Here is a 27,000-nt window from a genome sequence, read left to right on the forward strand (position 1 = left end):
CTTAACATTTTGCCCTCGTATTTACAGAAAACCTACGCACACAGCTATCTATACCTTAATGCATTGTCACATCACCATCCGGCCCAAAAATCATCATTTAACAACTCTCGTTTGCGGAGCCGTAAAACGCGTCAACACTGAACCCGGAATTAAAACACCTTACCTCTGCTCTTCTCTCTAATAATTGCCAGATTAAAGATATTAAACTTTCTATCCAAAATACACTTTAGCATAACCTTCCAATAGCAATGTTACCGAAAGGAATCCCATTACTCAAAAGTTCATACACACACCTCAAAAGTTCTAAAGAAATATAACGTCAAAACTAGATTTACCACTTGTCCAAAAATCTCTCAAAATCTTCCATCTGTCAAAGACAACATTCCATTTGAGATGCCAGGAGTTTACAGCATTCCATGCGTATACGGCAAAGAATACATTAGAGAGACCGGATGAAAAATATCTACTAGGCTCAAACAACATGAAAAAGCCTTAAGACTAAGACAAATAAACTCAGCAGTTGCCGAACACAATCACGAGACCGGACATAAAATTCTTGCATGTAATCAATTCTTCTACCAACGAAAAATCCGAGTCTATAGAAATCTATGAGCAACCTAACACTCTTAATATGGGAATCAGTCATCCGAGACGGTGTCTATGCCTCTCATTTTGCTCCGCCCTCAATATATAAGCAGGTACAGAGCGTAATGTGAGCCGGTTTCAGTTAAGTTCTGAAGAAGCCAACGTTAGCAAGTTCGACTCAACAAAAAACGATGCAAGAGGAATCCAGTAAAAAGTATTACAGTAGCTGTGGAAGTTTCTTTGAAAAATTAAAAAATTTCCTTATATTAAAAAAAATGTTCTGCTAATATTTATGGCAAATAAGATATTAAAAAGTAACATTAGTTTTGGTTGACGTACATGTGAAGTAGGCACAGGAATGTTTATCACCAATCAATGAACTACCACTACCAGTTTACTCTCACACACGACTACCGCGATTTTTTGCGCATTTAACGAAATAAAACTCCGTGGTTGGGCTTTTTAAAAACAATTTTAATTGGGCAACATTTGAAGCTTTATCATTACAGCTTAAAAAAAAACATATTTTTTTTATATAAATAAAGCGAGACCGCGGCGCTAGCTCGGAACTTTGGACGGTGCTGACGCGTTTTATTCGATATAAAAGTTACCCATCACCATGATAATTTTACAGCGTTCAGCGCGGGCCGAACCCGTTCAAGTTTTTTGATTGGCGCACACTCGTTATTGTCGGCAAAATGGACACGCCCACTCGTCCACACCCCCCATTCGGCGCCGCGCCCAAAAATGGATTATAAGACTAGAACTATTTCGTCGCGATCCGCCCGAAAACGCCGCCCAAAGTGCCCGGGAAGGAAAAACCAAGCGTACTCCGCAAAACTGAAAAAGTCCCCGGAAACGAGAAAAAAAGAGAGAAAAACGAGGTCCCCGCGGTCCCGCCCGCGTAAACGTAAGTATGATAAGGGTAAAAACTTGCACACAAGAAGAAAATAATATAGCAGACCTCAACTAATCGTATTTTAAAGATAAATATACATATGTGCTTATAGTAACACACCCTATCCGATTACCGAACATAAGAGACTTCGAAAATTCGTTTTACAAGCTACGGTAGTAGAGCAAGCGATGCTTTTTTTTTGTTAAGCGTGTTCCTCTCGCTGGGGCGTTTGAACTTCTCGCGTCCTCGTCGCGCCAAACCGAAACTTAACCCTAAAAAACTGTAAAAATACTTTGACGTGGCACTGGTACAAGTGAACTACTGAGAAACTGCGGGTGGGGATTATTGTCGGGGCTTTCTCCGAATATCGAAATGGTTGGCACTGCTGAAGTCGTCGTCCGTACGGCCCCCGTCGAGGAACACGCCCGTTTTTTGTTTAAAGATACTTAAGATTGGTCTCGTATGTTACTTATACAGGGTGCGTAATCCGATCCGAACAAAAAACAAAATCAAAACTCCTCGAAAAGCGTTCATCCGTCAACGCAGTCTTAAATGTAAGTTTTTTTTACGCAATGAAAAATAATGATCAAACTGGACGCACGCGTACCGTTGCTCTGACACTTAAAAACACTTGTTATTTTTTTTTATATATATTTACAAACACAGCCTATAAATAACGATACGAACTAAACTGCATATTACTTCATTTGCCTTTTGTTATCGATAAATCCGTTGCGCCTGCGAAATATTTAAGTCCACCACGACCTGGGAGGACGCTCGCCGCGTCCAAGAAAAATAATAATAATAACAACAACAAAATTTGCTATGGTCGGTGGCTAGACACTCTCGCAAAATTATCAGTCCTCCGCGCATAATCATTTACAGCCTTCCGAGAAATCAAATTCGTCTTTTATTTATATCCCACGCGCAGGTCTCCCAAAACTTAACCCCGAGGGCGCCAAATTTCAAATCCCTGCTGCCCATTTTGCCAGTCTCCCAAATTTTACTTTCCCGTTGTCTAATACACCTCTTCTAATTAGTAGTTTTACATTTGATATTTTTTGCATTACACACGTTAGGCGTTATTTGCAGACCAATAAATTTGTGCAAAATCAGCTTTGCAACTTTAACTTTTTAAAATTGCCCGTTTGTTGAACGGGTTTCCCGCAGGTCCCGGACTAATGAGCGTCTCCGAACGCGGAGATAGATTAAACATGACATAACCTCACTGCTTCGTCGAGAAAATAAGATAAAAAACGATTGACGCGCTGTCTACCTACTTTGGGATGCGGAAACGAATTTGGCGCCCCAAACGAGACCCGCCCGGGAAGCCGGGTTTACACTCGCAAAGTCGTCCGCGAAATTTCGTCGCGGACTCGTTAAAAACAAGTCTTAGAAACTATTTTTCTCGCCATGTAAACAAAAATCCTGCGGCGTTTGTAACCTATACCATAATATTCGCAACGGTAATACTGAACTCGAGGAACGAGTCCCGATTCGCGAAAATAAACTCCCGAACGAACTCCGCGCGTGCAAAACCCGAAAGACAGCAATAACAGTAATAATAATAATAATAATATCACCACCGTGTGGGGAGGGGGGCGGCCGGGGACGCAGGGGAGTCCGGCCCCTCCCGTTTTATATACAAACAACTAGAGAACGAGAGCCGTTTGATTCGTGTTTACGCGAACTGAAGATTTCTGGATTGGGCGAGAACGTCCGATACGTCAAGGCACAAAATAGGCTAAAGAAGGAGCCCGCCCCCGCGGCACCCCGCGCCCCACGGAACCGGGACGAGGCGCGGCCATGAGCAACGGCCGAACATTACACGCGACTAAGTTAAATAATTAAAAAGTTAAAAAAAAATAATAATAGAAGAAATGAAACCCAACAACGATATAATACACTAAACCTATGTAAACTCCCTCCTATACAGCTTATACAATTAAAATGGTAATAATTATTTGTCAAAAAATAATCTGTAACGTATTAGTCAGCCTGTACAATGCGCCGCCTGACGGCGGCATCGAATGATAGACGGCGGGGGGGCGTGTCGCGCGCGACGCGGACTGTACGTTTGATTTACTCGAACGAAAGTTTTTACGTCGCACTCGATGCGAAAAGAGCGCGTGACTTTTTTTCCTCCGGTGGTTTTTGAAAAAAAAACTTCAAACAAAAAACGACACTACAGCTACCTCTCCTATCAGGGCGGGGGGAACAAATGGCGGCAAGTTTCCTTAGTCTAGAAAAGTTTCTCTCTCCCATCCCGTCGCGTTAAAAGTTCTCTCGGACCCGCCAAAATAATATTTTTGGCCAGCACATTTTAAACACGTAAATAAAATAAGTCCATCGCGAATACGGCCATTTAGTCGGTTCTGTTAACCCAATATAACTTCCGCGAGCGGCTTTTATTTCAAATCATCGTTAAATGAAAATAAATAAACCTTGACCTAAAAAAATCAGCGAAAACCAAACTTTGACATCACCATAAAAAAAAATCGTTCTAATCATTTCGTCCTCCAGTTAAAAAAAAAAAACGAATTCGTGGTTCATAAACCGAAAAAAGCCGATGCGTCTCTGCTTCTGTAACAATATAAAAGTACATAAATGAACCCTACTCGATCTCTTTTTTTTATTATTTTCGAAAGGGCGCGAAAAACCTCTTTTTGCAATGTCTGAAGCGGGTAGGCTCTCCCTCTCCATTTTAAAACCACTCCGTTATCGGAGCCATTTAAAAGAAAACAAAAATCGAGTCATTGAAAAATAAAAAATTTATGGATTCGTAGTCACAGAAAAGTAGCGACCCTGTATTTTGTGAGTTCCCCGTTCTACGCCGCTGGCGGCCTCGAAATTTTTGGCACAACTATTTGCGAGACCCGGAACGCGCCCCCCCGTTCGCCGCCCCTCGTAACCCGAACCGATCACAGACTCACGACGGTGCGGCCTCTTACTCGTAAAAAAAAATTAACTACCGCCTCCCAACCCCCCCGACCTAGGAACAATATTGTATCTCGCGCGCGGAAAATTTTCCGGAAAAATGGTGACGCCCCCCGCCCCCTCCCGCCCCTCGTATAATATAATATATATATTTTTTGTTTTATAAGTTTCATTTATATCATTTTTAAATGTTACGCGGATTAAATTTAACACCTAAAAAATGCCTCCGGTCCAATTAATTACGGCAGTAGTGGTAAATCCACGGCGCACGCGCACACAACAACGACAACGGAAATTGAAAAAATCATAAGAACTCGAAACCGAACCGAAAAAAGTTCACTTGCACGAGTCCTCCTTTTCTGAGTGGTAGCGGCGGGGGCGGCGAGCGGGGCGGCGCGCGTCCCTTATTATTTCGGCGATCGTGGGGCTATGAAGTCTCGCATCTGCGGCGGCTGCCTCGCCGGCTGCTGCTGCTCCGGTTTTCTGCGGGGCAGCCTGTCGTGACCGCCACCCGTCGCTTTCGAGGGACCGGAACTTCGGACGGGAACGCCCCCCGTCCTCGGACCGTCGACCTTGTAGCCGTTGTCCCCTGGAAAAATCAACTTATTTTATTGCAAACTTTGCCTTAACCTTGTTACTTTTCAAAAATCGATGATATCGATTCGCTCTTTTAATTTAATTTTGGAAAAACCCTTGGACCAGGAAACGTGGAAGATTCAGAGCTATAACCTCCATTTGGTTTTTTTTTTTCGGTCAACCAGGTGAAGTGGTGTGCACAATTTTACCTCGGTCCGAGAAAATTTTCATTTTTTTGACGTAATTCTAGTCTTCAACTGAATTTTTCGGTCTGGGTGAGTTTTATATTTAGTCAGCCGTTAATATTTGCTTTGGTTTGGTGTCGCAGTTCGCAATAATTTAGCGCTTTTCATATCATGGCATGTGCTTCGGGGGGTAAAGACCCCCCTGATAGAAACGATCGTATCGTAGTTAATAATCCGATAGTGTTTGCAAATGATTTTGATTCCTTTCAAGCTCAACTAAACTTGTCCCAAGCTTCTACCTCCTCTAGCAGTGGTTATTCATCAGCCTTGACGCTTTCGCCTTTAGCTAAGAAAACAGCACATGCTATCGCTCAGCATCAATACTTCTTAGTACCCACTAAGGAGGAAATAGATTTATTGGAGACAGAGTTACAAAAGCTTAAATCTGTCTTCGTGGAAGATCAGGATGCCCTAAACGAAATTGCAAGAATTTCAGTCAACATAAGGAGAACACTTAACCGAAAGTATAAGTATGAACTTACAGACCAGGGACCATTTCTTATCATAATGGAGGGAATAACTTCTCAAGTTGGAAACATTCACCCGATGAATATTGGAAAAATTTTGCACAGAGCTGGAGTACAAGGTATAACAAAAATCAATAGAAAAGGGGCTAATAAAATTGGAATTGAATTCAGAACATCAGAGTATGCTAATCAGTTTTTGTCAAATGAAAGTTTCAGTTCTGCTAGAGGCTATAATAGGTACATTCCACAACGTCTTGTCACTTGTAGAGGACTAATCAAGGATGTAGGGGACCAAATTACGGAAGAGGATTTTTACTCAGAAGCGGTAGCTTATACAGGAGAAGGATCCCGGGCCAGGTTGATTAAGATATTAAATGTAAAAAGAGTCTTAAGAAGGAAGAAAATACTTGCTATTTCTGGTGAAACAGTAATGAAAACCATCCCCACAAACGATTATATTGTAACATTTGAAGGCAAATCATTACCCCAAACTGTAAATATTTTTAATAATGAAAGAGAAGTGGAAAAATATGTTAACCCGGTTATAATGTGCGTCAATTGTTGCAGATTTGGACATGTCAAAAATAATTGTAGAGGCAAGCCTCGTTGCGGTTTTTGTACAGAAGATCATCTTATGTTTGTTTGTCAAAAAAGAGAGCAAGCAATGAAAAAAATGAAATGCCCTGCAGATCATCTTAACAATCTGACTAAAACGTGTAAAATTCCAAATTGTGAAGTAAATCCAAAACCAAGCTGCGTAAATTGCAAGGGACACCACACTGCTACTGACTGGGGATGTCCCGAATACAAACGGCAAAAACAAATTAACGAAACCATGAGCTTCTACAACCTTTCTTTTTATGAAGCAGCTAAACTGCATCCACGGCTAATTAATGCAAACCAAGGCTTTACCCGAAAACCAGAAGATTTTCCTAGTTTAAATAAAAAAACTCAGAATAAACCTCCTCATCCAACAAGTCCTCAGGGCTGTTCCTCATATACATCAGTACTTAAAAGAAAACGGCCTGACACCCAATTTACCAAAGGGTATGATAAAGTAGCCCATGAACTAACTTTGTTACCCTCAAGTGCAAGAAGAAAAGTCTCATCTATACAAGTAGTTGAAAACTCGACATCAGAGTCGGAAATGGAAGTAACTCCTGTAGGAAATGGCTGGGAAGAAGTATGCAACAAGTTTGAAGCTTTCAAAAAAGACGTTATGTCAATAAAGGGTATGGATGAAAATTGTGTCAACAATATCAAACAATATTTTGGTTCATTTGACCTACGGAGGGGGGGCGGCTGCGATGGCAGCGGTTGACCTACAGGGGTTAGAAAAAGCAAAGGTAATCTTATCACTAGTTTTAATCTAACAGTAGTTTTTACGTAACAAAACTAAGTTTAAGTTTTAGTCACAAGCGTTTTATAGTTGAGCTATAATGAATATCGTTCACTGGAACATTTGCGGGGCTGAAAAAAATAAAGATGCTATCATTAGAGTTATAAGGGATTTTAAGCTACAGATCTTATTGCTCAATGAAACCTTGCTCAAACCCAACACTAACTTTAAAATATCAGGGTTCTCTTCTGTAAGAGCAGATAAACCTAATGGTGCAGATGGTATAGCAATTTTCTTGAAAAACAAAATAAAATATAATATCATCGACTTAAGCAGAATTAATATACCAGAGAGGTGTCAGGTTATTCTTGTAGAGCTTGTCGATTTTTTTATTTGTTGTGTTTACAACCCTCCAGATATTTGTTTGGTCAGGGCAAGCCTCGATTCAATTTTCGATCTAACCCGTAATAAACCCGTCCTCGTTATGGGAGACTTTAATGCCCATAATCCAATATGGGGTTCCCAGGTCAGTTACTCACGGGGAATTAGAAGTGGGAACATTCTTTATGATTTCATTAAGGATCACGATTTGTGGGTACTAAACGATGGATCAGCTACTCGGCTCACACGCCCAGGCGTACACAGCGCTCCAGATGTAGCTTTTTGCTCCCAGAGACTGTCTGGACTTACTGACTGCAGGGTTCTCCAGGATAGAGTGAATAGCGATCATTTTCCTATTTTGTGTATCATCGGAAATAACCGTTGCAACTCAGGTTCGACAAGAAACTACACTAGCAAATATAATTTCAACAAGGCAGACTGGGAGAAATTTTCTGATTTAATCTCCACGAAATTTAGAACTTCACCTCCTATAAATTATGAGGATTTTATGAATATAATTTTCCTATCTATTGCAGAATCTGTTCCAATGCATAAACACTCATTAAACTACGGGTTACCTTGGTGGGATAATGAGTGCACCAACGCTATTAAAAGGAAAAGACAAGCATTCAGAGACTATAAAAACAACCCCTCTGAGACCAACTTCCTGGAATCATTAAGAACCCGGGCACAAACAAGACAGCTGCTACGTAAGAAGAAAAAGGAAGGCTTTGTCAACTTTTGTGAGAATCTATCTCCAAATACTAGTGCAAAAGAAGTTTGGAGCAGTATTAGAAGGTTTGCTAAAGGTATCAGGTACCAAAATTATCATTTTCCCTTGAATTTCTCAATCCCACAAGATATGTTTGATCTTTTGACGCAACCTCCCTCTAGGTTGCCTAATATCCCCGAATGTCGCTTCTCATCAGAATATACAGAAGACTTCCATATCTCAGAATTTGTCGCGGCCGTTAAAGGTCGGAAGAGCAAGAGTCCCGGTGTGGATAAAGTACCTTTCAGTGTGCTCAGCCATCTCCCTGTTGAAGGAGCAGTCTTTCTTATCAAATTTTTCAACAAAATACTTCGGAGGGAAACCACCATTCCAGAGACGTGGAAAACCCAAATGGTGATCGCAATTCCTAAACCGGGGAGAGACCCCTCAGCGTTATCGTCCTACAGGCCCATCAACCTAGCTTCTTGCATAAGCAAAACTTTTGAAATTATGATCAAAAACCGACTGGAATGGTTCGTAGAGAACCAAGGTTTAATAGACGTTCGCCAAACCGGTTTCAGAAAGGGTAAGGGAACTTTCGACAATCTTGCAGTTATCTCCTCAGAGGTCCTCTGCCGTTTGGCTCGCAATCAACTAGCAGCAATGGTGACTTTGGACATATCCAATGCCTACGATAATATAAATGTTGACTTATTGACCTCGGTGTTGGCCAAAATTGGAATCGCCAGAGATTTGACTTTGCTCATTAAAGATTTTCTCACGAACAGGAAGATACAAGTTAAAGATCCATCTACTAATACATTCGTGTCAGGCAGAACCACTAGCAAGGGAGTTCCCCAAGGTTCCCCTCTTTCTCCATTACTATTTAATATTTACATCAATTCAATCAATGAAACAATTCCTGAGAACATAAGACTTTTACAGTTTGCGGACGATACCGCCTTGCTGAGTACTGGGACTGATGCCGAAACAATAGTGAACAATTTGAATAGAACTTTGCAAAATATACATATTTGGTCTTTGAATGTAGGACTTGAGATTAACCCCAATAAATCTGCAGCTATATTTTTTTCCAGGAAGAATTACAAGGTTAATTATCTCCCCAGACTTCACCTCAACACTCGAACCATTGCATGGACAAATTCCATCACATATCTAGGAGTGATTTTTGATCCAAAACTGTCATGGGAGCCACAAATTAGAAATATGATACAGAAAGCTTCAGGTGGGTTGAATATGATGCGATTTATAAGTAGAATCTGGTGGGGGGCACATCCCTCTACCCTTCTAACTTTTTACAAAGCTTATGTTAGACCCCATTTGGATTATGGAGCCTCTTTTTTGGGTGGTAGCTCAAGAAAGTCTATTGCTCAACTTAACAAAATTCAATTTGAGGCACTGAGAATAGCTCTGGGATATATGAAGTCCACACCTACTAACATACTTCTAGGGGAAGCAAGTGAAATGGATTTAGAACACAGAAGATACATGCTAGCGACTAAATCATTATTGAAAGCTGCCAGTTTAGTGGACAGTGAAACCTTAGCTGCGGTTAGATGGTTATATATCACCTATAATGAAAACTATTACTTTTTTCGGAAAAAGAGTATTCCTGCACTTGTGGATGCTTTTGAAAGAGTTGATTCACTGTTAGATACACTTTACAGGAGCCCAGTTTATCCCTGTTTTTCTTGCCCACTGCCGAACCTTTTAAGCTCTGTTCAAATCCAAGACTTAAAACTAAAGAAAGATAATAATAACTCCAAATTATTTGAAATTAAGAAGAGCGAGACTTGGACCCCAGATTTTCATTTAATTTTTACAGACGCCTCAAAAGATAAAGAAGGCCGAGTAGGTTTTGGCGTTTACAACTACAATACGAACCTTAAAATGGGACAAGGCCTACCAAGTGAACTATCCATTTGCTCAGCCGAGATTTATGCTATTGGTCAAGCTCTTGATTGGATTGAATTCAAGGACATCAACAAAGCAGTCATCCTTTCAGACTCCAAAAGTGCCCTCGAAGATATCAATAAAACTGGGATGGATGCAAAGTCTAACTACCTAACCTTGCAGGTTAAGAATAAACTATTTACCTTAATAAAAACGCAAAATAAGGACATCCAATTATGCTGGATACCAAGCCATACCAGTATAAAAGAAAACGATATTGCGGACCAGATCGCCAATGCTGCACGCCTGGAACCACAGGAAAATATAAAATTGAGCTTTAGGGAATTCTTACCTAAATTAAAGCATAACATCTGGAATGCTTGGAGCGACAGATGGAAACATATAGGATTAGGGAAAGGAGTTAATTTCACCTCACATTATTCTACTCCGCCAACTAAACCCTGGTTTCATAAGCTCGACCTGAATAGAAGAGAAATCACAACTATGTGTAGACTGAGAAGCAACCATTGCTGTTCTCCGGCTCACCTAAATAGAATCAAAGTCAAACTCTCCGGAGACTGTGAATGTGGAGAACTGGGCGATTTAAGTCATGTGCTGTTTGATTGTGCTCTTCATTGGGAAAAATCACAACAGTTGTATGAGTCACTCATTAGTGCTAATTTTCCTTCGCCTCTACATATTAATTCCATTTTATTTCACCGCACTCAGTTGGATTTTGCTGCTAGAATTGTTTGCCGCTTTTTAGATGCATGTGGATTAAAACTTTGAATATTGTTTTCACATTTTCTAATTCTTTCGTCCATTTTTTTTTCCTGTATAGCCGTCCAGTAGGATGATGGTATCACCCAGACCCTCTTTACGGAGGCATCCTTCATGGAAATAGTTTATTGCACACCACTACCGAGAAGCTGGCCGAATTGCCTTAGCAGCAGTGGCCAAATAAAGCGTAAATAAAAAAAAAAAAAACCTCCATTTGCAGATTTTTTTCAATTATGTACAGGGTGTGTCAAAAAAAGCATCGTTAGGGAAGTTTTGAAAATTTTAATGGATTATCAAATGCGATATGTGTAATCTAAAATAACTGTATAAAAAAATAAATCTACTACTACTACCAGTATTAAAATTAACCAAAACTTTCATCCATCTGGCCCGTTAAAATCTGGGGAGAACAAGAGCGAATTAGGTTTAACGGGAGTTAAAAGTTGTGATTTAACTTATCTCAGTTAATTTTCAGTATTAAAAAATGCAAAACACACACACACACACGTTTATCGAATTTTCCAGTCAAGGAATGAGTAAAATGGCTCAGTAGCATGATTTATGTTTATATTGCATAAAAAATAGTTCCATTTAGAATAATGCGCAATTCCTAGCTAGAACTGCAGCAATTTCTTCTTCTTCTTTGACGGCCTTATCCGTTCCGGATGTTGGCTATCATCATGGCTATTCTTATTTTGTTGGCTGCCGCGCGGAACAGATCGACGGAAGTCACGCCAAACCATTTTCGCAAGTTAGTGAGCCAGGATATTCTCCTTCTACCTGGTCCTCTTCTTCCTTCCACTTTACCTTGCAGGAACAGCTGTAGTAGGCGATATTTGACGGGGTTTCTCATAATATGGCCCAAATACTCAAGTTTGCGTTGTTTTATGGTATTCATGAGAGTTAATTGGCAGTTCATTCTTCTGAGGACCACCTCGTTGGTGACTCGGTCCATCCATGAAACTCTCAGGAGTCTTCGATAGATCCACAGCTCAAAACTCCTTATCCTTTTTTCTGTTGCTTCGGACAACGTCCAAGCCTCGGCCCCGTACAACAACACTGAGAAGACATAGCAGTTTATGATTCTCTTCTTGAGTGCCATATTGAAGTCTCGACTGCAGAGAAAGCGCCTCATTTGTGTGAATATTGTTCTGGCCTTTTCTATTCTGCACTTTATTTCTTTGGAGTGGTCCCACGATTCATTGATGTTACAGCCAAGGTAGGTGAAGCTGCTCACTCTCTCGATGGTTTCGTCTTTACAATACAGCACACCGTGTTGATTAATAGATTTACTTGTAACCATGTATTTAGTCTTTTTGATATTCAGTTCCAACCCATATTGTTCGCTTGTGTGTGTAACCCTGTTGATAAGTTCTTGCAGTCCCTCCAAGCTGTCGGCCAATAGAACCGTGTCATCTGCATATCTGATGTTGTTAATTACTTCGCCGTTTACTTTAACACCGTCTGTAGTGTCTTCTAGTGCCTCCTTGAATATTTTCTCAGAGTAGAGATTGAACAACAAAGGTGACAAAATGCAACCCTGTCGGACACCACGCCTAATTTCCAAGGCTTTTGATTCATCATTTCCAAGCCTGATGGTTGCTTTCTGGTTCCAGTAAAGATTAGAGATGATTCTTATGTCCTTTCCATCCAAGCCCGTTTCATGTAGGACTCTTACCATTGTCTCGTGTTGGCAACGATCGAAAGCCTTAGCATAGTCTATAAAGCACATGTGAACGTCGCAATTCATATCCCTACATCGCTGAATAAGGACCTGTATTGCAAACAATGCTTCTCGAGTTCCCAAGCCATTGCGAAACCCGAACTGCGATTCGCCCATGTGTTCTTCGCATTTTTTATACAGGCGGGCATGAATTACCTTAAGAAAGATTTTTAACACGTGTGACATAAGGCTGATGGTACGGTAGTCACCGCACGATTTGGGGCTGGTTTTTTTTGGTATGGTGAGAAACGATGAAACAAGCCAGTCAGTCGGGATCGTGCCACTTTCATATATATTATTAAATAATGACGTCAAGGTGGTAATACAGTGTTGATCCATAATCTTTAGTACTTCCGATGATATATAGTCGGGACCAGGTGATTTTCTGGTTTGAGCGATTTCAATGGCAAATTTAACTTCATCCATTGATATAACTGGCCCTTCCATATTCTTTGCTTGCTCAGGTTTCACTGGACGTTGATCGTCTTTGAAGAGTTCAAGTATGTATTTCTGCCATGCTTTTAGTTTTTCGTTCACCTCACAGATAAATTTCCCCTGTTCATCCATAATGTTTTCTGGTGTTCTTTTTCGATGTCTGCCTGTAACTTGTTTGATTTTTTTGTACATATTAAACGTGTCATGCCTACGGTCAAGTTCTTCTATCTCCTGACATTGCTCAATCATCCATCTTTCTTTAGCTTCTCTAATTTCCTTTTTAATGGCGTTATGAATCTGTCGATACTCTGTGATGTTCGTAGTTTTTACTTTCCTTCTGTCCTCCATCATCTTTAAGATCTTGTCGGTCATCCACTATTTCTTCTTTTGCTGATTTTTGTCAGAAGTCAGATGTTGATCACAAGCTTGGGTCACTGAATCCCTGAAATTTACTTCCTGACAAATCAGCTTTGCAACTTGGCCTTCTGAATTATTTAATTGGCACTTAATTTCGCCAGTTTGAAGACCCAGTGAAAAAATGTCCTTTCGAGTTATCCGTCTCGGTAGTAGACTCAATTTACTGTTAACACACATACTGCAATTTAAATAAGATAACATGAATTTCATTTTAAGTTCTATAAAAGATATAATTCCTAATTGAGTTTTTCATTTCTAGAGACCACCCCGATAGCCAGTGATGGAAACTTTTTAAATATACACCTAAAATCGTAGTTCAAATGTCCTGCCCGCGACATTCACCAAAACCACACACCAAACTTACCCCTAGATTCTCTATTACTACTATCACGTTCGTGCTGCGGGGGGGCTCTCGCCGACCCCGGCCCCGCCCCCACGCCTTTGGAGCTCAACCCAACGCCCTCGACCGGTCCCTTCTCACTCGGACCGGAGGCGTACTTGCCAGAGGTGGAGGATGAGGTGGAGGACACTCTGTGGTGATACTCCTTCGGCTGCTGCTGTTGCGCCTCTTTGTGGTGATGCTGCGCCACCTGTGCGTAGCTCATGCGAGGCGGATGATTGTGATTCTCCTGCGGACGAAACGACTCGAACACTCTTTGAGCCCACTCCGGAAAAAGATGACTCACAATCAATGGCGGCGACGGCGAGCTAAACGGGGGCACCGGGCCCCCCCTCGACTCGAGCCTGGCCGAGCCGCTGTACCCTGTGTTCGACGTGGTCGCGACCGACGCCGACTGCGTCGGAATGGTGCTGTGATTGTGCCGCTGAGGGGCGTCGGTCTGCACCAAGACCGTCGTCATCGTCGCGGCGTTGGTGGTGGTCGGACACGGGGGCCCCGAGTCGACGTCGCAACCGTTGAGCAGGGCGTCGTCGGTTTTCGTCGACTTGTCGGCCATCGTGCACTTCGTTGGGAGAGCAGGAACTAACCTGAAACGATGATGAGGACCGACCATTGAGTTTTTTCCCTTTTGATGGTTATTTCTATTTTGCCCATTTTAATTTTTTCGGTTTTAGTTCACATTTTGCAACCCGCGAGCGTTAAAGTTTGAATTTTTTGAACTTTTTCGTCCATTTCGGAGCAGTTTTTGCCGTCTGCATGTACTTTTTACTTTTTTTATGGGCATAATTGAAGTAATTTTAATTATTTCTCAGACAGCAAAATATCAAAATGCACAACAAGTTAAGGCGCAAAAAAAGTTGTATTTCTAGTTGCTAAATCCAAAAAAATGTCACAATTCGCAAAGAAATTTTGAAATTCGCAAAATTTTAATAAAAGCTAATAACAATTAACGTATTAACGTTATAAACCTTAAACTTAAATCTATATTTTGAAAATCATCTCTAATTTCCATTCTTTAAAAGAATTATTGTGTCGATGGATTCTGGGCAGAAATTTAGACACTACTAGTTTTTTCACATTCTATAAAAGGAATTTGTCCACATTTCTTTCAGTATTTTTTAAGTTGCCTATCCAGTTTTGCCAACAAGAAAGATTAAAAACGATGGTACTTAAGAAAAAACGATCGCTGTTGATTACAAAAAAGAATTTCGAGCCTGCCTAATATGGATATACAGTTTGTTTTATTTTCCAATACCGAAACAAAATTAATTTCTAAAAAAAAGACAAATACTAACTTCGCCATTAAGGGTACTTAAGTAATTGGAAGAAACATTTTAAAAACCACTTACAGACATCGTAAAACCCGTGATCCTCATTGTAACACAATCCCAATAAAAAAAAATTATCGCTGTTTTGATGACATTTTCAATTATAGACAAAAATCTAAAAGACCTTGAAAATTGTCCTTTTCCAGAGTAAATTATAAGCCGTAAATCAAAATTCGCGACAACTATGGTCAACTGGTTTACAGAGTGTTATAGGCCACATTGAGAGCTACAATTTTTGTATTTGCGGTGTTCGTCTATCACATACGCTGTTCGAGATATTTGAAAAAATTCAAATGAAAATCATCATTTCTCCTCGCCCCAAATCTATGTGCGATTTACTATTACCACGTATTGCATGGTTTCAGAAAACAATAAATTTCTTGAAAACCACTTACTCTACTGGAAAAATTCATATACCAGGAAACGTGGGAGATTCAGGGCTATAACCTCAATTTCGAACATTGTTTGAATTATATACAGGGTGTGTCGTTTTTGTGGGTAAATTATTGGGGATAAATGAAAATGTAAAATGTGTCAAGAGTATCAGGGTTCGCACGCGAGATATTTGAAAAAAATATCATTCGACAACGCTGTAACTTTGAAGTTCGACGAGATGTGAAAGACACTTCATACAGGGTGTATGCACAATAAAATTGCATCGATTTTGCGAAAGTTCCATAGTGGTCCACAGAAGCACGTTAGAAAAACAATGTCTCTCTCTATGACAACAAATTGCGAAGCAGTTTCTTTACAAAAAACCAAGCTGCTTCGCGCTACGAACTTGCCCCGCCCACCGTCGATTTTTCGAAAGCAATCTTGTTAAATCGAAATTTGATGAGAAGCGGTAGTTCAAAAGTACCGGCCCCTTGTAAACCCCTCCCACTTACTTTTGAGGCGAAACGGGTGGCGTCAGCGTGACGACGCTCAGCTGCGTCTCCGCCGTGTCCACCATCGTTTCCTTGGCTTCGGGCTTAGCAGCGGGAGGCGTGGAGGTGCGCGGAGGCGGTTCGTTGTCGGCCGCTGGGTGGTACACCTGCGAGGCGACGTCCTTGCCTCCGCCGCCGTTGATTTTCATCTTGACGGTGCCCTTGACGACGTCGGCGAGCCTGCTCTCGGCGCCCCAGGGGCCCGGCGCTGCCATCTCGGTGCAAGTCTGCGACGACGTGCTCTCCGTCACGTGGGACTGCGTCTGTTGGTACTGGTGCTGCTGTTTGGACGTGGCCGAGGGGCCACCGCCTGTCTCGAGACTGCCAGGTAGAGGCGGGAACGCCTCGTCCACCAGGTCAAACTGCGGTCCCGATTTCGGGCCGCCTCCTACGGCGCCTTGCGCCAGGGGATGGTTTTGGGAGCCGTTCGACTGTGCCGCATTCGTCGCAGCGCCGACGCCGTCTTCGTCGCGTTTTTTTCTCCTGTGACGTGGCGGCACCACTTCCTTGAGGATGAACGGCGCGGCAGGAGCGAAACGATACATGTCGACGGTACCGTCGGGGTGCATCAGAGGCAAACCTGTACGAGGTGACAGGAAATTTATTGATTCAAAAGTAGTACATTACTTAAATAATAATAAAAGTAAAAAGGAAATTGTAATGCACCCGTCGCACCTGAAGAAAATTAATTAATCTGCAAACAACATAGACGGGAAAAAAGGAGGTATAGATCAATCGATTGTACCACAGTACGCTTAGCAACAAGAAACTGTCCAAAACTGTTAGATATATCACATTGCATATCATGCATTGTTGAAGGTGATATCTTGACGGACCAAGACAATGTTGCCAGTGCTGGGTTTCTTTAAAACAGAATGTGCACAGAATAATATTTTGATGTCTTTAAAAACACAGGTGAATTAGAAATTCCCCTCAATGAACCTTAACAAAATCTGTTGATAATATTTCGTTAAACAGAATCATTTTTTTATTAGATGTTTTTTAATGTGACAACGTTGCAATAAAAAAACGCTTCCGCATCTGCTTTTGCTTATTTTTTGCAACAGAAGTGACTTTTTGAAAGTGTTTTGGATATTGCCATTACAAAGAGTGATGGCAAAAAATGCCGCAACAGAGTCAAGTTTGCAAAGAGCTTGGCGGTTTGTATTCCGAAAACGTGTTTCACAGGCGAGTGTACATGCTTTCTTGTTGTGTGTATTTGTGCTTAGTAATATGTATTGGATATTTCCAAATAATATCTCTAAAAGTGTATCAAGCTTGTTTAGTTTAACTATTTATAATATAAATATAAAAATGTTATTATTGTTACAATATAATCTCACAGGCCAATGTGTTCTGTATGTTATTAAAAAAAAATGAAAAAAAAATCATTGTTTCTTATACTAACATAAGCTTCTTAATCGGAGTACATTTAGCGGGTGAAATGGATTATCAATTATAAATTATTTTTAGAAATGTGATCCCAGTAGTTCACAAAATTGTTAAAATTGTAGACAGCAGAGAGACACAGATAAAAGGTCTTGCTATGCTGGTTTCTCTTTAGATACTCGCAGCCTTGTAAATTGCACACTGAGCTCTGCCATATAAAGATCATCAATAAATGCAATTAGTTTGCGCGGAAACCTTTGTGTATTCATGTATAAAACCATAATTAACCAGTGAATTGGTAATTTGAAAACTGTGTAAGATAGTTTGGAAATACCAAATTCAAAATAACACAGGTCTTGCCGCAGTAACCGCCACATCTGCAAGCTTACCGCAATTCTCGACTTACCTATAGGCGGTCCCGCGCTATTAACGATCTGTGCCTCTTGCAAGTCGGGCACCACCACTCGCATCATCCCCTCGCCGCCGCCCGCCATTTTGGAAGACATCTTCGCGCCGTTCCCGCCACCGCCGCCGCCACCCGGCTGCTGCTGTTGCGGCTGTTGCATCATGGGCGACGCCGCCCGGTGAACCTGCTGGGGTTGTGACGCATTCGTTGACCTCAAGTTGGGAACGCTCGACGGACCCTATATTCCGGTTTTTACAGTTTAGACCATTTTTATTTACCAATACTTTTGAACCAACTTTAATTATAAATTCCCCACTGAGAAAATAAACTGAAAACAATACAATAAAAAAAGTGACCGCCCAGCATATTGACTCCTTTGATGTTCAGAACAATCTATGTTCAATATCAAACGACCATAGTAAACATTTATGAAGTTACAAATATTATTCAGTGGATGATGCCACAGTTAAATCTGATTTAAGGTCACAGACATAGATCTTGAAATGAATGTAAACAATACTGAGTAAAACTAAGCCTTAAACGATCCTCCGACAATGATTTGACACAGTCATATTTGTAATTGCAATTCTCAGGTAACGATGTAATGGTCGCAAATATAAACCACAATGAATTGCGTTGAAGACCTTAAAACTGATATGAATCAAATTAAAATTCAAACAATCCATACTGAATGACTTCATTTTTGACATTTTATCTAGGTAATGGTCTGGTCAGTTTTCAATTTTAAAAGATGTCTGAATAAAATATGACCTTAAAGTATATCATATGGTCGAAATTTATCTGTCACAAACATAAACCATAATGATTTCTATTACCATTCTTAAAATTTTTATGAATCAAATTTAAGGTTCAAACAATTTTAAAAATATCTGAATACAATATGATCTTCAAGTATATCATATGGTCATATTTTATCCAGGTATTTGCTTGGGCAGTTTTCAATTTTAAAAGATAAAGTTTGTTCATAGATATAAGAAAGTGACTAACTGATACGAATTAAGGAAAGACCCGAGCAAGGAAAGATACTAAACAATATTTATTTACTTATGTATGTGTTTATGTTTAAATCTAAAATAAAGTTACGAATTCTTTTTATTACCTACTTAAATTACTTAAAATTATTCACATAATATATCAGTATCACTACTGCTATCATCGCCTGTTCTAATTATTATCAATTATTATTAATATGGATATACGATTGTTCTGTTTTTTCTATATGTTTGGCATATGGTGGGAAAACATGTTCAATGGGATTAAATATTCAGTGGTAAGGTGGAAGCCTTAAAACTGTATGCTCTAGAATTTTTGCATAATTATCACAGACGTATTCCTTTTGTAGGTTCAAGATTTGTAGAACCTCAATTAATTGCTTTTTGGTATAATCTTCGTGAAAATAAATGTCGTTATTATACATGTAGTTTTGGATTGTTGCTTTTGTGTTGGTTTATTCAACTGTCTACTGTGACAACTTGCATTGTCCATTACAATGACGCCATTAGGAGGAATGTTTGGAACTAGTTTATTTTTAAACCAACTTTCAAATAAATCAGCAGTGGTGCCTTCATGGTAATCCAGATAAGAATCTTTAATATTTTTCAGACAGAGAAAGTCTATTTGGAATCCAACCATCTTTAGAGTCAGTATGCAAAATAGTTATTCTTTTACCTCATTTTGATGGAGTGTTTGTTTTACACTTATCAGTTGAGTCAACCCAACCCTTTTCCGGGGTATCATAAGTGTCGAACCAGGTTTCATCCAAGTAAATAATTGGCCTTTGTGGTTCCCTGTAAATCCTAATTTTTTCTAGATATTCCAGTCGCCATTTCCGAATTCTAAAAGATTCCATTAAAACTTGCCTTTTGTCAATTTTTTTAAATTTAAAACCCATGGGTTGAATACTCTTCCATAAGGTAGTTCTGCCACATTTAATGTAGGCACGCTTTGCAAATTTTACGCCGTATTATATCTTGAACACTGTCATCTACACTCGAGAAAATATCAGCATTGCTTCATTTTTTCCTCGCTGAAATGGGATTATTCACAATTTTCCATACAGTTGATGTTGGCGTTTTCGTCAATGTGGCCGTTTCTTTTAAAGATGCTTGCTTGTTGGCACCATGTTCAATGAGAATCAAATAAACGTTGTTTATAACTTCCTTGGTCTCAATAGAATAGTGTTTTCTACATTTGGGCGGGTGCATCTCCTGAGATACACTAGACTCGCACATATTTTGCATGATTCGCACACGATTCAACACACGCTGTATTACACACGAAATAAGAATGATTACTAATAAACTTAAAGTAAGTAGTATACCAAACCAAAGAATATTAAACACAGGTAGGTATACAATTATTTTCTATTACGGACCACAATTTTACCTGAAGTAATAATCTCGTTGCATTGTATGTTAATGACCACCCTTGGATAATCCCATTCAAAAGCAATTGGTCACTTTCTTATATCTATGAACAGACCATATCTGAATAAAATATAACCTTCAAGTATATCACATATCACAAAAATGATTTCTATTACCAGAATGATTTGATCAGGACAGTTTTCAATTTTAAAAAATATCTGAATATAATACGACCTTCAAGTATATCATATGGTGATATTTTATTTCATTTGCATGTAAATATCTTCACGACCTTGTGTGATCTTCAAACACGAAAAAGGCGAGTACCTGCTGCTGAGGTTCGCCGACACCGCCGCCAGACTGGATTTGCCCGCCCCGGGACTGTTTCCTGGGGCGGCCGGGGTTGGAGCGGTACGGCTGGTGTTTGTATTGCTGAGGCGCGAGCCCGTTCACCTGGAACACGCTGCTGATGTCGAAGAAACCGGCAGCGGACGGCGGCCACGCGACGTACGCGTTGAATTGCTGCTGCTGGTACGGGGGCTGCGAAGAATAACGAAGATGACGCGCGTTAACGTCGAGAGGGCGAAGCGCCGCGACTATCTACTCACGTATACGTGCACCTGGTTGTACGCGGCAGCGACGGGCTGGCCGGAAGCGCCGTTCGCCGCGTAAACGAACCTCTGCTGGCCGGGCGGGTAGGCGGCGGGGTCGAACACGGCCTGCGGGGGCGGCGTCGCACGGAAACCGTTCTTCGGCGGCGGCGGGTGCACGACCGGAACCAGCGGTGGCCGGCACATCGGTTTCGCTTTAATACGCGCCATTATCGGCCTGCCTTGAAACTCGCGCACCTCCTCGCGGAGGTAGCGGTACGCCCTCTGGGCGTCCTCGTCCGACTCGAACGTCACGTACCACGAGCTGTTGTGGGCGAACTCGCACGATATGAAACGGGGACAGTTCTCGCCAAAGAACAAATTCTGCGGGGAAAGGCAGCAACATGGATGTTAAAGGAACTCGCGAAATAGTACGATAGTACAAGTGCACAAGAAAACGAAAGTAAAATTACTTAGTAAAAATCTGAAAAATCCAAAATTTTTACTCCAAAGCTTTAAAAAATTGAAACAGCCATAAGACGAACGATGGTAGTGTAGTATCGTCTAGTGTCATACGTATTATCACTCATACGCGACTCAATTTTTTTTTGTTTTCCCAAAATGTCGCTAAGCAATTTTTCATAATGCCTAAAGGACAATTTTTTATTTAATTTCTTCAACACGTCGATATTTTGAGTTAAAGGTAAATGTAAAACTACCCATCACAATGATTCACAGTGTAGCATTTAAAAATTACAATAGAGTAATTAAGAAAGCGATGGAAATGTAGTCCATTTAGTTAAACTTAGTCAAAGAATAACTTTAAGGAAAAAAGTATTAATTTAAGGGAAGTTAAAAGTGGCCACAAAAACAAAGACAGATTGGCAGTAGCAGGTGCAAATGGCCCAAAGCCAGACTATTAAAAGATGGAAGAAATAAATTGAATACATAATTGCTGACGAAAAGTTTAAATGGTGAGCATATTGAAAGCTATTGGTTTTGTAGAATTTCATTACTTTGCATTTTGGCACATTAAGATCTATGCCAGTTTAAGTCAATCATAAGGAGTGACAATTTTGAGACACACTTGATGGGCTACGATTTAAAAAGAGAAGTATGGTTGTTAATACAGGACTAAATGTAAATGCGAAGACATAATCAAGATCGTCTCTTTACACATGTCGTTAATGCAAAAAACAAACACACACAGCATGTTGTGGGGCTGTAGTCGAAGTGTTCCAAATAATGCCTCACCTTGACCTCTTCAATCGGAGTGTTGTCCGGTATCTCCCTCAAGATGACTATGCATCTCTTGTGATTGGGCCTAACTTTTACCCCCTCCTCGTCGACCTGCACGTTGGGGGATTCCCTCAACACCTCCGTAATGAGCTTGATATCTTTGGTTAGCTTCTTAACTTGGTTAAAATTCGCTACCGTCCATATGGGCACGTACTGGTCGTTGTCCATTTGGGATAGCAGATACGCATCGTTCGCCAGATTCTCCCTGGAAAGAAAACGTCGGGCGGAAACCTTAAAGTAGTTCCGACGAGGGTCAATTTTTTCACCTACCTCGAGAAGTAATATTCCAGCTGCTGCGAGAGCATCTGCTTTAACTGGGGCAACGGATAAGTGGACTGCTGCTGCTGCTGCTGAGGGTGGTGGGAGGCTACGTCCTGGGGAGCTGAGGGCGGCGCCCCGACCGGGCACTGCTGGCCCTCAGCCCCCTCCGTTACCCCGTTGACGGCGACGTACTCGGGCATTGGGGGCGCCATTGGGGCGCTGGCGGCCGGGTCAGGGACGGCGCTTGCGTACGCCGCCCCCGAGGATAGTTTGCCGACATCCCCATTCATGTACGCGTAGCCTGTAACGACGTTTATTATTTACAAAATTAAAATATGTCGGGATAAGTTAAATATACGAAAGTGTCACGCGAGCTGGTACGACATTTTTTCCGGGGTTTCACCGCCTTGCGAATGATTTGGCACGGGACAAAAACAACCGTAAACCACCAACGACAGATGTTCGAAGTGTTCGCAACGAATTACTAGCCGCATTATTGCGATGTCGATTCATAAACGAGAAATGAGTTTTCGAACGCTATTACGGCCGCACCGAAACGGCGAAAAAAACGTATACGCGATTTGATACACCTATCAGGTTGAGGTCATTAACTCCAAATTGCCCAACCGACAATTATAAATTATTTAACAAGTGTAACAGCTTTAATTAGTACACCACGCGATATTTTATGCACGATATAAAGCTGGGAACCATTTTTGTGAAAGCATATACTGTATCAATCGGTTTTAAGTGCAAGGAAATGTAAATACACAGTTACCTTGGAAGTCACCAGAACAAAAATCCGTGTGGCGGAAGAAGCGAACGGTTGAACCTTTTCAAATAAAATAAACCCAAGTCAATGGTTCAATTACGCTCTGAACGGGAAATCGACCATTTAATATTTAAATGGTCGTTAGCAATACCCCGAAATAAGAGAGCTATAAAAATGCCCACCGACCCCTTGTCCCTGGAATTTTACCACCCCAATTAATATCCAAACCGTGATCATTTATCGTATTCGACACTGTTGCCAATCGTTCAATTCCCGTAAAGCGGTGTTTTTCTATATTGCGAAACGACGTATAAGGGTTTAACACCCAGACGAATATTTACCCAATCTAAAATTCCAACCGCATGAATCGGTGGATTACATTAATTTGTCATTAAGGCGGTTTCACATCGATCGCGTGTTTCTTGGATTAACAACAACTTTCGTTTTTGTTTTATTTACGCGGTCACGTGATCGCGGCAGGCGGGAAATTCGGATTATCGGGGGCAGCGCGAACCTAACCCGACTTCTATTGAATTTAAAATTACTCCCAGTTGACGCAAAAAGCATAACGAACGAATCGCTGATAAACGGCAAATAAAAATCAACGCAATCGACATCGAATAATGTTGGTTTAAGTATTTTACTTTAAAATGGCACTATTTTTCGATAAACCGATAAGCGAAAACTTTCTTGCCATTAGAAACAAATCGATAACGTTAGAAATAGATATTCCAGTAGTACGTCCCATTAAAACAAACAAATGAATCACTATTGCATGGCCAACTTGCACTGCTATCTTTTCGTGAAACACGCGGTGCAACCAATAATTAATAGTCGCCATATCGTGTATCTATACAGCATAGAAACAGTTTGGATAGTGGCGTTGCATCATTTTCGAACATTTCCCAATAATCATCTAACAAACCAACATTATCCAACCAAAGGTACTGCTAGAAGGCGCCAGGTAATTTAATCAAGGGTTAATTACGTCCGTCAGCTGCTCGAAACGAACCGCAAAACACTGACTTCATAAATAATGGACGAAATCAATATGGCACGATTATTTAACAACAAAGCTATATAAATTTACCAGACTGTTTCTGCCAAATCATTCACAAGCCACCGCGAGAATATAACCTTTTTTTCCGATCCGTTAAAATGGCAAATACCGCACGGGAAAAAATTAACAAGAGTGAAAGTTTGTGCAAGAAACAAGACAGACAAATTTAAATATTATAAAACACGGTACATACCATGCATGGTATTAAATGTGGAGATAGTTGCCGCAGAAGTAGAACCTAACCTTATTTTGAAAGTGATGGGTGTAATATTTTACGTCAAGGTCATTTACACTTAATAAACAAGGCCCGTTTTCAGTAACCACAACGGCATTTACAAAAATGCATGTCTAAAGGCGTCACACGCTCGAAAATTCAAGCCCCGACACTTCCTCAAAGTAGCTACGAGTGGATTTTTTTTCACGAGCCGCTCGACATTTTATCTCGTCACGATCAATTTGGTGTCGAAAATGTTACGTGACCGCATTCGAATTGTTCACAATAAAACACGAACGTTATCCACCGTACTCGCGGGGTTACTTCCCGACCTATACACCCTTTAAACCACGACGTAATAAGACATGGAATTGTAATCGTAAATCGAAGCCCGACCCGTCCGATTCAAACGAAAATCAATCCCGTCGCCAAAGTTTCACTTCTCGTACGATCCAACACCGCGTATCACCACGTAATTGTTCCGAATTTCGGCCTTTCTAGCCAAAAGCATGTGTCTAATTATTCGGCTTCCATAAGACACAGACTCGTCCTCACGCGTTGTTCTCTGGGCACAAGACAGCGATAACCGCCGCAGATGTTTAACACGATAGATATTATTATTTACGCGGCTTGCACAAACTCCAGAACGTCCGGAAGTATCACAGACCAATCTACACAATCAACAATAATTTGGCTTACCGATATCAATTACTTTGCAAAACTCAACACAATTACACACGGAACTGGCAAAATGGCCGTCGCAGGGGCGCATGCCACAGAAAACTAATAAACTAGTTGGAAACATTTTGAAAGTCGCGGAGCTGGCGCCATCTGTCAGTCGCTAGTCGCATCGCGTATGCCATTTAAATAAATTTCCGATTTTACACTTGAAAATTTTGAAACTCACCTTCCAGAACCAACGGACACGTATAATCGGCTTGCAAATTCGACGGCTGGCTTTGTTCCCAGCCGTGCGACTCCAAAACCGGGTTACATTCTAGCCTCTTCTTCGCGCGTTCATCGGAAGTGCCACTGATTGACGGTCCGCTTATGGTTGAAGACGATGTAGGTGAAGGGTTTACCTGAAAAAAAATCACTTTGAAATGTTTGAATCTATATAGTTGTAGCAGGTTCCGGACGTTTATATTTTTGGGAATGTTGGCAGTGTGCTGAACTATAACTATTTTTGGAGGATCGCGAACCACTTTATTTGCATTTAGTCGTGTCTAAAGGCAATTCCAACCAAAGTATCTTGTCGGATTGGTTAGAATAAAATTTATGTTTTACGCATATAAACCGATATCCGCTGCGGTTAGAACAAACCCATTGACATACAAATCCAATACGCCACATATTTGCTACGTAGCCGATCTGTTACAAGCGAAAGTACGGCGAGCCTAATTTCCGGTTTCCATTCCCTACCTTTTCTTCGTTTTAATAAAACGGCTTATGCTCGTTAATTGGAAACGACGGAAACGCATTGTTTGTCCATCCGACCTGCCGAGTGTGTTGACGATCGTTATTCATAACGTCGTACGCTAAATAAACGCGAAATACCACGTGTTGAATGCGATAATTCGGACGAATCAAAATATATGACGCTATTATCGATTTCCCGCGGGTACACAGATCCGTATTACGACCAATAAAAATCGCCACCACCCAAACAACATCAACAAGGACGCTGCAATCCTAGGGAGAAACGTCATCCCCTAAAATTATGCGACCCGTAATTTTTTTTTGACGCGCATTCCTATGATCGCGCGAGCAAAAACGTCAACATATGTTCGAGATGTGGAGGACACATTTTATGGAGAAACATTCCCATATGGCACCTGTGTGACTTACCTTCTGAATTATGTAGCAGCGTGGATTGAACGCGGTACAAATATAGGTGCTATCAGCATCGAGGCATGCGGTTAGGGGATCCGCGGTTGACCCGGACGACGAGACGACACTGCGGTTTCCGTAACAGCCTCTCCGTAGAGGCATCTGGATAACGGCGCGGAAGATGGACCGACTGTAATTATAAACATGCCGACCTGTTGAGCCGCCGACGCCGGATTCGGACAGCTGATCTGGAACGCGACGCGACGGCGGCGGCGCCGACGCTAGACGCCGCTTCCCGGATCTCTATTAACGTGCCGCCCCCGCGCGCAGGGTGGTGTCGTGTAGGTGGCTGAACCGGGACATGCGGGGCGGAAAATAAATATTAAATCGTGTTGATATTGTTTCGTAACTGCTCGTTGTATTTATTTCTAGTTTTTCTCAAAGGGCTAATTATGTGGAAAGTAGGGACTCGAAAAATAAAACGAAAAATAAAATGCGTATAATATAATTTAATACTGCGCACTTTTGCTGGAGAAAGGTATATTGAACGCGTTCGTAGCCCGAATTCCGAATGAACGAAGTGAACTGAACAGATAATTTTAATTTTTTCGTGCGCCACAAAGCGAGGTCATTCCATAGATATCCGAGGTAGTTTTAAATTGGCGGAAAAGTCCAAACGTTTTGGCAATTTTTCGTGTTGTGTTTGAATTTAACACTACCGAGAGTCCA

General features: G+C 41.1%; 1 protein-coding gene across 8 annotated transcripts; it reads right to left on the reverse strand.

Moving 5' to 3' along the window:
* Nucleotides 1-1,038: 1,038 nt before the first annotated feature.
* LOC132707861 (uncharacterized) lies at nt 1,039-26,866 on the reverse strand. 8 transcript variants are annotated; one of them, XM_060679835.1, is made up of 11 exons: nt 26,290-26,866; nt 25,349-25,523; nt 22,405-22,696; nt 22,090-22,339; nt 20,854-21,219; nt 20,573-20,785; nt 17,859-18,096; nt 16,025-16,643; nt 14,096-14,396; nt 13,774-14,038; nt 1,039-5,009 (listed from the first exon to the last, which is right to left on the reverse strand). In XM_060679835.1, exons 1-11 carry the CDS (start codon nt 26,431-26,433, stop codon nt 4,828-4,830), a joined length of 3,045 nt encoding a protein of 1,014 aa, XP_060535818.1. In that variant the 5' UTR covers nt 26,434-26,866; the 3' UTR covers nt 1,039-4,827. The 8 variants fall into 8 exon arrangements, with proteins under 8 accessions (XP_060535818.1, XP_060535822.1, XP_060535819.1 ...); XM_060679839.1 differs by lacking the exon at nt 26,290-26,866 and adding an exon at nt 25,581-25,707; XM_060679836.1 differs by lacking the exons at nt 25,349-25,523; nt 26,290-26,866 and adding an exon at nt 25,141-25,236.
* Between the last annotated feature and the right edge of the window lie 134 nt (nt 26,867-27,000).

The sequence above is a fragment of the Cylas formicarius genome, unplaced genomic scaffold (assembly GCF_029955315.1).
Source record: "Cylas formicarius isolate icCylForm1 unplaced genomic scaffold, icCylForm1.1 PGA_scaffold_9__14_contigs__length_23061073, whole genome shotgun sequence".
Classification (NCBI taxonomy): Eukaryota; Metazoa; Arthropoda; class Insecta; order Coleoptera; family Brentidae; genus Cylas; species Cylas formicarius.

Bases quoted from the DNA above. Each gene is read 5' to 3' on its own strand.
- LOC132707861 (XM_060679835.1), bottom strand. From the start codon at position 26,433: ATGCCTCTACGGAGAGGCTGTTACGGAAACCGCAGTGTCGTCTCGTCG. The intron at 21,220-22,089 runs GTGAGGCATTAT...CTTTCCCCGCAG, and splicing joins CTCCGATTGAAGAGGTCAAG to AATTTGTTCTTTGGCGAGAA. The intron at 20,786-20,853 runs GTGAGTAGATAG...TATTCTTCGCAG, and splicing joins ACAACCAGGTGCACGTATAC to CCCCCGTACCAGCAGCAGCA.